This window comes from Pyrus communis, chromosome 17 (genome assembly GCF_963583255.1).
Source record: "Pyrus communis chromosome 17, drPyrComm1.1, whole genome shotgun sequence".
Taxonomy (NCBI): Eukaryota; Viridiplantae; Streptophyta; class Magnoliopsida; order Rosales; family Rosaceae; genus Pyrus; species Pyrus communis.
Window position 1 is genome coordinate 19,396,141 of NC_084819.1, and position 12,489 is coordinate 19,408,629.

The window sequence follows — 12,489 nt, forward strand, 5'->3', positions numbered from 1 at the left end:
ATTAAGTAATCTCTTTGAAGATCAACACCAGCTCAATTGATGTTTGTGTTGAAGTGTAATTTTACCTTGATTCAAGATGATATCCGACCCATGATGATAGGCTAAAAGTTCGATCCATGCAAATGCTATAAATTTTTTGCATGGATATGTCGGTGAATCACTAGTTAGAAAGATCTAACTATTGTACAATTGTGAGGTTGTCATGCAAAGCCCATGTCGGTGGGCTGATTGTAGAATAGCCTAGAACAATGCTAGGATGAAATTAAGTCCATTCCACGAAAGTCGGTTTGGCAAGTCTATAAATATGTAATGGTGTAATGCAAGTAAGAATCAAGCAAGTAGGAAATCAAGTGAGTGAGAAGCAAGAGGAATTTGGTAGGAGTGTGAGTTTTCTAGAATGTGTCTTTAGAAAGAGTGAGTGTCATAGTTTCTAAAGAGTGTTCTTAAGAGTTTGTGTGTTGTAATATTTTGTGTGTGTAATACAAGTAATTTGTTTACTTGTGTTGTCTCTTCAACACTTGTGTTAGAGTTGTGTACTCTAATCTTTTCCCAACAATTGGTATCAGAACGGTACGATCAAGAACCCTCCCCAGTGAAGCTGTTGAGAATTGTGAGAAGTTTAGTACTTTGCAAGATTATTGATTAATCTTGTTCGGCTTATCGAAGCTCTGCCAACACGATGGGAGACCTTTAAGTTGTTGGAGGAATCAAGAAGTTGAACAACAAAAATTACAACACATGGGCGAAATGTATAGAGTCTTACCTACAAGGCCAAGATCTCAAAAATGAGAGCAAAATGAAAAAATAAAAAAGCGACAAAAAGGTTGACAAAGAGGTTTTCTTGATATATAATATATAGTATAAATAAAAACTCAAAAAAATATTATTGGATGTATGGAGGTGCAAGTGGTAAAACTGCGACGCACCGTTTAAATCCTCCTTAAACCCTTTTACGCTGCAAGTCTACCAACAAACAAAACCTCCCTCTCTCTCTTTGTGTGTTATCGATCTCTCCATGTTGCTGACAGAAGATCAAATTGGAGTTCTCCAAGATTTGTGATTAACGATGGCTTTCAGAAGCTTACACCAGATTGGAGCTCTCTATCGTACAGCCCAGATCGCAGAATCCTCCCATCTGTGAGTAGAAACGACTGGTTAATGCCCTGATTGGTTGCTGAGAACTTGAAAATTTTCAATTTTTCCCAAGCTTTGGATTGGAAAACAAAATGCTTCTGATGATCAATTGAAATGGGTTTGAATTTCAGGCTTGGAAGCTCAAGAAACTATGCAACTGGTATTTCAAATGGTACTTAGTAATTTGGAATTTTCTGCAAGTGATGGAGTAAATAGTAACTGATTTATTGGGTTGGCGCACAGTTTTTTTCTTTTTGTAAATTTAATAATTTTACTTATTTTTTTATCAGTCCCGGAATCTTCCTTGGAGTCAGGGAGTTCCATGACTTTGCGTTCTGCAATGGTAAGTTTCGAACACTTGTAACTTGAATTGGTTTGATGCCAGTGCTAAATTTGAATTATGAGCATGCCTTTTGATTGTTTCTTTATTTCTCGTTTCGGCGAGTTGCTAAAACTTACAACTCGAATCGGTTGGATGCCAATGCTAATTTTAGATGATGAACATCCCTTTCAATTGTTTCTTCATAACTTGAATCTGTTTGAACCAATGCTTAATTTGGATTGTAAGCATCCCTTTTGATTGTTTGTTCATTGTGCATTTAGGCTGTGTTGAGTTACTAAAACTTACAACTTGAATCGGTTGGATGCCGATGCTAATTTTGATTATGACCATCCCTTTTTTATTCTTTCGTTGTCTTTCATTTAGGCTGTTGAGTTGCCGCTTTTCTCGAGTGACACAAGGTCGCTATCAACACAAGTAAAAGCCCCTGCACAAGCAAGACAAATGGTATGTTATCTTTCTGAACAGTTTATGTGGATGGTGCTCAGGCAGTTCGCTTCTTCGTACTATATTCCATTAGTTCGGTACTGAAACAAGTATCCATTTTTGAAGGTTAGAGTTGTATATGTAATCTTGCTCTCTTGATGAAGAGAACCAATGAACTTCTAATTTTCTTCGTCTGCTCATTTGCATCACAGATCATAATACCGTGTGTGGTTACCTTATGATATTTGCAAGGTGCTCTTAGAGTAGCCATTTTGAGTCCAGGGTTTATCTATGAGCCTTATACACCTGGTGAAAAAATCTCATTTTTCAAGAGGTTAGTTATTTCAAAAGTGAATTTTATTGTTCTCGTAGATTGTTAGTAATTAGAGTAAACCGTTCACCAGCATGGAACTCTATCAAGGATCACTACATTTAGGCAGGTCTCTCTTTTCACTGTATCGGTAGTATAGTCTTTGTTTTCTTTAGCAATTATAGAAATTAGCTATGAGAGACATACTATGATTAAGAATTACTTATGCTACGATTAAGTTTCTCATTAAACTCTTATAGCTTTAGTTTCACTAGATAAATGTTAGACTTGGTTACTTATATTTTTTTCTTAATCTCCAGATCATACGTATGAACATTCTGATGTTTTTATGCATCAGATGGTTCACAAGAAGGGGGTGGAAAAGAACAAAAGAAGACACAATTATAGAGGTGAAGCTCTAAGGATCTCTTGTTTTAGTGATTCCAGCTTTTGGTTAATTCTGTTGACGCTTCTTTCTTCTATTCTTTCACAACTGTCCTTCATTCCCCCGAATCTCATTCTAAATTCCGACCCACTCCATTTTTTATGTTTTGGTTTTGGAATGCAACTCATAATAAGTATAGATTGCAGATTGAATTTGATTATTTATATTCCAGTCAATTGAGGCCTAATATTTGACATCTCCGTTCAATATTTCTGGTTTTCCAATTTTCAGCTCAAAAGTGCATATGCCATTTCTAAATTAAGAAAAAAGGGGTATTCAAAGAATCTATTCTACAAAGAAGCAATAAACTTATACAAGGAGGTATATTTATCTTTTTCTTCGAGTTTCATCTCGCTAGGTTTTATGCATTCTTTATTTTTATAAATAGTCCTCATAGTAGTGTATTTATAAATCCTTTCAAGTTTGTATTGCTTCTTTCAGTTGCATTGTTTGAGTTTCTTCCCGTAGCTAATCTATTCACCTTCTTCTCCAGATAAATACTCTAATGGCAAATGGGGACAAAAATTCTTTAAGGAAAGCAGTTACAGAGAGAATGTTTTTGGTATGCTTCAGTACTTTTTAGTTTCTCTTAAGCTTTATTTATGCTGCTTTTTTTTATGTAAAGGATTTGCTTTTGAAGTTAACCATTATGTATGATCTTCTCGTTTGCAGGAACTCAAGAATGAAATAAAACAAAGAGACTCAATATCGAGTAAGGTTTTCTGGGAAATGGTGGAACCGGTTGTAAAAATACAAACTTTGAGAGCACGACTGGTAAGTGTCTATCTGATTAATAAAAAGTGTGATTTATGCTATGCAAACACTTCACCATAACGGAAAATGGGATTTACTGATGTTGAGATTTTTTGGCTGAATTCTTGATGCTGACTGTTTCGTTTTAACTTTTAACTGCTTAGGTTGAAGAAACTTTTTCATTTTATTCTTTTATGTATAACAGAATCTGTAGAAATCTCTTCAGTATGTGTTTACAATTTAACATCCCTCAGTCGCCATGAGCACCGAAATTCATAAGAATCTACCACATAAATTGCTTTGAAATCAAAAGCTTAGCTATGTTTCTTTACATTCTAGCACACTGGTGTCATATTTTTCTTTACAATTACTTTATCTGTGCCTTTCCTCTTTCTAATCACAGATTGGTGTCAATCGAAATGATCTTGAGAAGGTGTTCATACAGCTTACGCTCGAGTTTCTGACAAAGCAGGTACATGGACAGCTGGATTCACAACGCGTTTATAATTTTAATGTTGCTTTCTTTCATTGTCTTATAACCTAATGCTTTTAATTCAAAACTTTACCTTCTGAGGGTGCTACTCCTTTCTTCCTTTTTGTTTTTTTCTGGCAGAAATTCGAAGCATATGACTCGAAGGGTGCTGTTGTTGCTGGAGATAAATCGAAGGAGGTAAAGTGTGATTGAAAAGAAAACACCAGTGCATGTCCGGGTAAAAAGTAAGAAAAAAACGGTGCACAAGAATATTTACCAGTAACACAAAATATTAAGGGTTTCTTTTTTCTTCAATATACACAACACCTTTACTCTCCTTTTCACTTTCGGTTTCTTTCCCATTTAGGCTCTTCCTAGTGATGTTGACATGCTTTCCATGCTCTGTAGGTCCTTGTTCGCGGTATCTGGGTATTTGAAAAATCTCTCTTCCAGCCTAAAGCTTTCTGGCGTCTTTGTGGGAGGATTTCTATCTAAGCAAGCCATCCTTCATAAAATCTACCGTGTTGATGACGAGATATAAGCTGTTACCCAATTTGGTAAACCGAGCATATCTCAATTTACCAAACTAGCTGTATGATGTAGCTACGTTTTTTGTTGTTGAATTCAACTTTTAACCCGATTCCGAGGGATATAATACTTCGGGATTGATCCTTACAGCATTCTAACATTTATTTTTATTTCTACGTCGTTCTTTTGCAATTATAAAGGAACTCTCCTTTCGCTATGTGTATCTTCACCGGCAATGTACCGGAAATGTAGTCCAGTACGTTTCAGGCATGCCATTCATCCAAACGATGCCTTCCTAGATATTCTGTCTTGCTTCATTGGAAAGGGCAATGCCATTTTTAGTATTCTTTCATTAAGTTTCACAAGAAACTTTGTTTTGTTTAAGTGAGAATACCTTGCTTCACAGTTCCAAATTACACCTCCTAAGAATGGTATCCACACAAGCAAACCATTCATCCAAATTTCCGCATTATCTACTCCTTTGTTTGCAACTTTGCATTCGTATTCGACGCTTCGCAGTTATTTTTATTGGAAACAAAATCAACAGATGAACAGAAGAGAGGAGCATTTCCAGTTTGTAGGCATTTGCCAAAGGCTCTACAACTTCATCACCTTCAAGCCCATGAAACTAGGCCCTTCGGCCATTTCTGATGCTAACCCTAATGAAGCCGGGACCGAAAGAGACCGAAAGGTTCACCCAATGACTCGAGAAGTATCAACAGTTGCGCGTCGAGCAGAAGCTCCGAAGAAAATGGTCAGCATAAATGACAGGGTGGAGGACATACAGGAAGCAATGAAGTTACGACAAAAGGGTAAATCGTTCGAGAAGTTGAACTGGGTAGAGCTGGGAAGAGATGAGCCAAGAGCTTTAAGATCAATTCTAAGGGTAGATTCTGATCTGAGCAGGAAGGTGGGCACATTTGTGAATTCAACCACCACCAGATGTTCATAACTTTACCATGGTTTGCAGCTGGAATTATATCAGATTATCATCTGTCGTGTGTACTAGATCACAGAATCTGATTAATTTGGGATGACCAGTTAATCAAATATATTATTAAGATAGTTAATTATGAATGTGTTATAGCCTTTCATTTCCCTTAAAGTTTGGTAATTACCATCTCGTCTTCTAATATTCTCAAAAAATATGCACAAATATATGGAACTGGTTACAAAACTTAAACAAACATACGGAGAACTGGATGGATGCTAAATAGACAGCAAGTTAACATTGAAGATGTGGTTTATATACGGCTTATTTTTTGTTTAATGTTTATAAATTTTGTTTTTTATTGAAGTTATAAACGATTCTATTTACGCATATTTCTAATATTTTTACGAGTTCCTTTTTGGGATACCTATGGGGTCGAGAAACTTCAGGTTTAAGATTTCAACCTTTGAAGTAAAGAAAAGAATATGTCCCACCAAAACATTTACAACTTGGTCTGCAATTGGCACAAGGACCGTAATAATTGGGTAGATATTGAATGTGCCTCTCCTCTGAATCTGATGCTGCCCAATGCTAAAGCCACTCTGGAAAATATCTACGAAACAAAACCTTGTGATTGAAGTAGCTATTTTCTTTCTTTAGTAGTCCGGAAAGTAGTTTGGAAAAAAAGCAGTAACGGTTGATTCTAAGAAATTAAACGATTGAATTAAAAAGTTGGATAGTGAGTAGCCGAAAACAAACCCCTGACATAGACATGATACTTGGAAAATTGGGGTGTTTGGGTAGGAAGAAGTGGGTGTGGTGGTGTTGCTTCCCAAGCGGTGGAGTGCACGTATTAAATTGAAAATGATTAACTCATAGCTATAAAGTTCATTTGGATGTGCTTTTAACATAACTGAAAGCGTTTTTGATGGAAATGCTTTTGGAACCAATCTTTAGTAAAAATGCAAGTAAATCTTGAAAAAAACATTTAAAGTGCTTCATGGAAGAAGTATATAATTGGTGCTTCTTGCATAAAGCACTTAAAGTGTTTTTGGTTCTCAAAAATATTTTTTCTAAAAGCGCTTTTAGCCATTTTAAAAACACATCCAAACAAGTCCATATTTAGTGGGAAAAACTCCAAACCAAGGAGAAAGAGCACCATACCTATGTTACATATCAGCAAAGATTACACCAGAACTAAATCTTAGGGTGTATCTTCAAACCGGTAGCACTCTATGCCAATATGTAATGAAACACGGGCCAAACGATGAGCAATATTATTATCTTGACAAAGAATAACATGTTTATGACTCGTGACACATGACACTTTCTCACGAAAATGCGCGATGAGTGAATTTAAATCTATATTTTTGATTCATAACTACTTTTATATCATTTATTAGGTCAAACCATCGTTACAAGTATTTTAAGAATTTGTAATCTTCTTGGTACTATTCCAATTATGGATCCTAACGCTGCTTGTGTTTCAGATTTAGCATCTAAATCAAATTTAGAGTAGCCTTCAATTAGTATATTACTTTTTAGAATTTTTTAATAGTTTTATTATCACTTCAACCTAGTGAATTTAATCGGTTCCTGATTGGGAGAGAATTTTTTGTATGTCGGTAGCATGGTACGCATATTAAATATCGTAATATAAATGTTTGAATACTCGAAAAAATATTTTTAAATATTTGTATTATGACATTGAAATATACAATATCATGTTCCATGCACGTATAAAATATTTTTTTTAATAGATTTGAACCGTGTCGTCAATGCAGCGTGTGAATAACGATATCTTTATCTGACACGAGCAGATATAATATGATTTTCTGCAAAGCAATATTCAAAGTAATAAATACCTTCTTTGACTCCAAGCACTTCAAGTTTCAGTCGCGTCTATAAATACAGGGTTTGCAACACTCAGATAATAAGCAACCCCTGATTCCACAGAAGGTTTTGAAGAATGGATGCAAGAGAAGACCAGGCCTTTCCGCTGGGAATTCTCCAGAGGCTCTTCAGCTTCCTTATGAAAATCATCGAAGCTCAGTCCCTCAAGACGGTGACTCTAGGCAAGCATCATCCGATTTGCAACGACTTAGTTAACACCGAGGTATTCTCCTCATGAGTATAACACTCGTCACATGAATATGTGATAACTCATGTGGAAATATTTCTAGCGACATGCAAGAATCTCCGTATCCAATGAGTTTATGCTCAAGCCAAAACAGTATAAGGATTCATGGTGACAAGCCAAAAGATTTCATAGATAGATTATTCATGATTAGTATAGCTAAGTATATTATGCATGTGATATGCATGTTTATTGTCAAACATTTTATACAACTGATTGAATTAAAGTGTCCTTAATTATTTTTCTGTGTGTTCAACTGGGTTGATTAGTTTGACTCAGAAATATATTTTCATGTCTTGCCATCCAAGTTAGATCTGGAATTTTGCTTTGTCAATCGAACATTTTTAGCCTGCAGAGATTGCTGCAACAGGAACTAGTACTACACAGTACTACTATTAGCGAGATTGTCTCGCTTCTCAAATTTCTTTCTAATTCATTCAATTTTCTATATTAAGTTTATGAAATCTAATTGTAATCTTCCAGATAATGAACTTAATTTAGAAAATTCAATAAGTTTATGGAGTTTGTGGAGTTAATTTAGAAAATTCAATAAGTTTATGGAGTTTGTAATCTTCGTAATCGTAATTGTAATCTTCCAGATAATGAACTTAATTTTCTATATTAAGTTTATGGAGTTTGTGCTAAAGCCAAAGCAGTATAAGGATTAATGGTGACAAGCCAAAAGATTTCATAGATAGATTATTCATGATTAGTATGGCTAAGTATATTATGCATGTGATATGCATGTTTATTGTCAATTATTTTATACAACTGATTGAATTAAAGTGTCCTTAATTATTTTTGTGTGTGTCCAACTGGGTTGATTAGTTTGACTCGGGAATATATTTTCATGTCTTGCCATCCAAGTTAGACCCGGAATTTTGTTTTATCAATCGAATATTTTTAGCCTGCAGCGATCACTGCAACAGGAACTAGCACTACTATTAGCGTCATTGTCTCGCTCCCCAAAATCTCTTCTCAATTCATTGAATCTTTTACATTAGGTTCATTGAATCTTTGTAATCGCAATCGTAATCTTTCAGATAATGAACCTAATGTAAAAAATTTAATGAACCCAATCTAGAAGATTACAAAAAAATTTTAGAAAGCGAGACAATCTCGCTAACAACTACTTTCTTAGGTTGAATCGGAACTGCATCTACGCTTATGTGGAACCCATTTCCCACTCATGCGAGACCTACAATGGTGTGGAAATTTGAGTCATGTAGGAAAATTACTATTATCCATCTAGTTTGAGTACATCCACCCGTATTTCTAATTGAAAATTTGGTATCACCTAAAAGAAATTGAAAATTTGGTGCCATCTAGTAAGTTAAATTTAAAAAAAAATGATAATTACTTTTTTTTTTTATTTTGTCAAACGATAGATTTGTTAGATTAGCCACTGACAGGATGGCACAGCTCATGTCGTCATGCAAAAGCTCAATACCTTTCCACCACTATAATAAACGGCCACTTACTAAGAAAAAAAAGAAGATAATTATTGATTAGGATGTGTTTGTTTCTTTTCATCATATTTGATATCTCATTTTTAGGGATTAAAATGATTTAGAATATCGAGTTTGTATATAAACAAATAAATAAATAATCAGTCTAATAACTAGTATTGTGAGCCCCTATTTTATTTAATAGCTTGCTACATCTTTTTCTACTTGAAAAGAATTTGACGACAAATTCATCTTAAAATTGGTTTGGGATTGTGGTGCTTTAAACAAGAAAGAGCAGCTTATTAAAATATTTGGAATATGAAATGTGTTTGGTAAAACCAAAAAAAAAAATGCTTTTTAAAAAAATAGATATCAATGAAAGTTAAAAAACATAGAAAAATAGAAGCAGGGTTCACATGCTTCTAAAAAAAGTTTTTTTTTTTTTTTTTTTTTTTAACATAGTAATTAATGCTTATTTAATGAACTTTTCAAATACCCCAACATATTTTAAAAATTACAATATTTGCCCCTATATTGTCTTTAACAATTATTATATCAAATTAAATACTGAATCATTTTTAGTCGTTACCATATTCAAAGCAATTTATATAAAAGTTTATCAAACACTTTTATTAAAAGCACTTTTACTGAAAAAAGGTTTACCAAACACATAACTGTTGTAGTTCTATTAGATTAGGAATGTGATTGTGTAAATCCTAGTATATCTAGAAATATCTCTTATATTCCTATTAAATGTTGTAATCCTAAACGGAAAGGTTTTTACCTATCCTACTACTATAAATAAAGGCACAATGGGGTGATACAAACACACCCACAATTACACATCTCTATCTTCTTCTCTCTATGCTGCACTTTCTCTCTCTATATGGCCTCCATAATTGTTCAATAAATTATGCCTACAACAAGTTATCAGCACGCTTTTAATGATGCGCTAAAGAGAGTTTAATCTTCAATCAAGGGAGTATTACGTTTTAATCAATTATTTTTTGTGATTAATTTATTATTTTGAATTGATTTACATGCTATTGATTTTATTTAATTTTTCTATGTTGAACGTGATACAACTCATTGGAGATGCGATTCCGGCTTTTCAAAGGATCTCCTACAGATTCAAAGGCTTTTATTGTTTTCTGCCAATCAGGTACGCTTAAAATAAAGTAAGATATTTGAAACAACCTTAAAGCACGAAAACATTCTCCATGATGCATGAACCCCCTGTGTTTATATTTTCCTTCCGATATATATCTATATATTGTATATGTTCATATATTTGTCAATATATATATTTGTTTCATGCATTACGCAATTATATTATGTAGAATTTATGAGTTAAAGAAACAAAATAAAATAGAAGCAATTTTGATTTTTTTTTTTTTTTTTTTTTTCCAAACCTTAACCTAAAAAAGGGGAACCAAGCATGATTTTTTTGAATTCTGAAAACCCTAAGAATCTGAAGAAAAAAAGGGGAAATTACTGAGTTGCGCCTAGCTGGCCCGAAGCCAAGCCAAGCGGCACCTAAACTGATCGACACACTGGGCTTCTGTCTTCAGCTCCCACTCGGCCCGCATAAGCAAATTTTTTTTTTTTTTTTTTTTTTTGCATTGCTGGGCTTTTCTCGGGCGGCCTTCCATCGGCCAGCAGCTGACTGGCCCTCCTCCTGCAGCTTGCCTATTTGCATGGGCTGCTCCTTGCAGCCATGATTCGAGCCCAACCTGCAGCTTTGCTGCATGCTCCTCTTTTCTTTGGACAGCAGCCAACAATTTTTTTTTTTTTTTTTTTGAATTTTTGAATTTTTGGCTGGGCTGCCATGATCTTCACGGCCCTAGGTTGGGTACCTACGGCTAAGCCTCACGTAGGCTATATTTTCTTAATTATTTGGCCCGATGCCATCTAAAATGAATATGATCCAAAGTTATTATTTTTTGCTTCTATAATCGATCCCGTTTGGTCTCGATTTATTGAATTAATTAAAAGTGACATGCAGTCCATTAATCCGATAATGAATCCAAAATTATTGACCTGAAGATCACTTTTGGACATTAACGATTCAATAATTTATTTTTATACTTTGAATCGTTGACATACTTTCGTAGTAACGAAACTCTCACACTTGAGTTCCCGAAGAACCTCAAATCCACTACACTTAGTTGAGGTTCTTTGGGAACACTTGAATGTTCTAACTTTGATGATTATGGATGATTCATTCTCGTAACACCGATCACAATCTTGTTCCCTCCAATTTGATGGATTGTCGAACCATTATAAGTTCAATTTCCCTTATTTGGACGTTTCTAATATAAACCACTTACTGTGGGGTACAAGACGTGAATTTCCACTTTACTATCAAGAAGCTGAGAAACCATTGACGCCAACAATGACATGAAAGAGTTGAATAAGCCTCCGCCATGATTTTTATTCGAAGACTTATGCCCAAAGCATTACAAACAGAAGTACCTCTTGAACGAGGATTCCATGGCTCTTTGGCTCGATCCTACGGACTGTCTAATCATGAAAGACATTGCCTGAAGCACACCATGATTACGTCCATGAATGAGTACAATTCTGAAGTTTATAAATCCAATCGAATTTTGACTGGAGAATACTTTTCTCGTCCTTCCATGTTTCTAACTCTATTCTGAAACAGTAGTGTAAAAAGCGAAAGTTTACCAAATTCTCGGATCTAATTACTACCACAAACATATTGTAGAATCAAGGCCTGCCAAGGTGTGGCATCATGCTCAAAGCGTGATCCTTGGCACCTAAGACCTAAAACTTCAAGAATAAGGGAAAATATTCTCAAACTTCAACCCTGCAAAATCTACTTCCGTATCGATGGAATAGATCATTGGTTATGCGCCTGTTTGTGCCCCTACCAATGTTGTTGATGAGTACCATTCTAGTAGTCAATATGTGAGACTAATTTTGCTCCACCGAACATTGTTGGAAGAGCAGAATTTTGACATGGATGGCCTTGTTGGCCGAATCCCCTTAGTAAACCGTTTACTTTATGAACATTTTTCCATGTTCCTGGATTCAAGTTTGGTGTATGTTTTACTTATGGATAATCTTATTGATATTGTCCTTGAATATAAGTTAATTGAATCATGTTTCTTAATACATGTGACCGATTCAATTAAACATGTGATTAGGTTGGAATGTGGGAAAGTTAGTTGTTTGGATGAATGCGTACTAGGCACACTAACTTTACACCTAAATCGCATCTCTAACAACGACTTTAGGTTTATCCAATCTGATTAAGAGCATTGGCACGCTACTTATTGTATGAATGGTACTGAATTACCATTCAAGGGACAATAAATTCTCCTTGTTGTTGAGTTCTTAAGGATATTCGAGAGAACAATGATCATAAATGAAACCACTGAAGAAAATATAATGGAATATATTTGCACCACCTCCAAAAATGAGCCTGAAGCTTTGATTTGGGGCCAATGGGTTGTCTCCCAACTGGGGTACGTGCCACATGTGGCCGACCTGGAGCCGGGTGCTTCGAGCAGTTTACTTGTATTACGACCATTTTGGGACA

At 34.9% G+C, this 12,489-nt stretch overlaps 1 protein-coding gene across 1 annotated transcript; it reads left to right on the forward strand.

The window, feature by feature from the left end:
• The first annotated feature begins 980 nt into the window (after positions 1-980).
• LOC137722693 (uncharacterized) lies at positions 981-5,598 on the forward strand. The gene is made up of 11 exons (XM_068461753.1): positions 981-1,137; positions 1,266-1,306; positions 1,425-1,477; positions 1,841-1,921; positions 2,531-2,620; positions 2,887-2,976; positions 3,149-3,217; positions 3,328-3,429; positions 3,812-3,880; positions 4,022-4,078; positions 4,289-5,598. The coding sequence occupies exons 1-11, from the start codon at positions 1,067-1,069 to the stop codon at positions 4,373-4,375; spliced, it is 810 nt and encodes a 269-aa protein (XP_068317854.1). The 5' UTR covers positions 981-1,066; the 3' UTR covers positions 4,376-5,598.
• Positions 5,599-12,489: the final 6,891 nt, after the last annotated feature.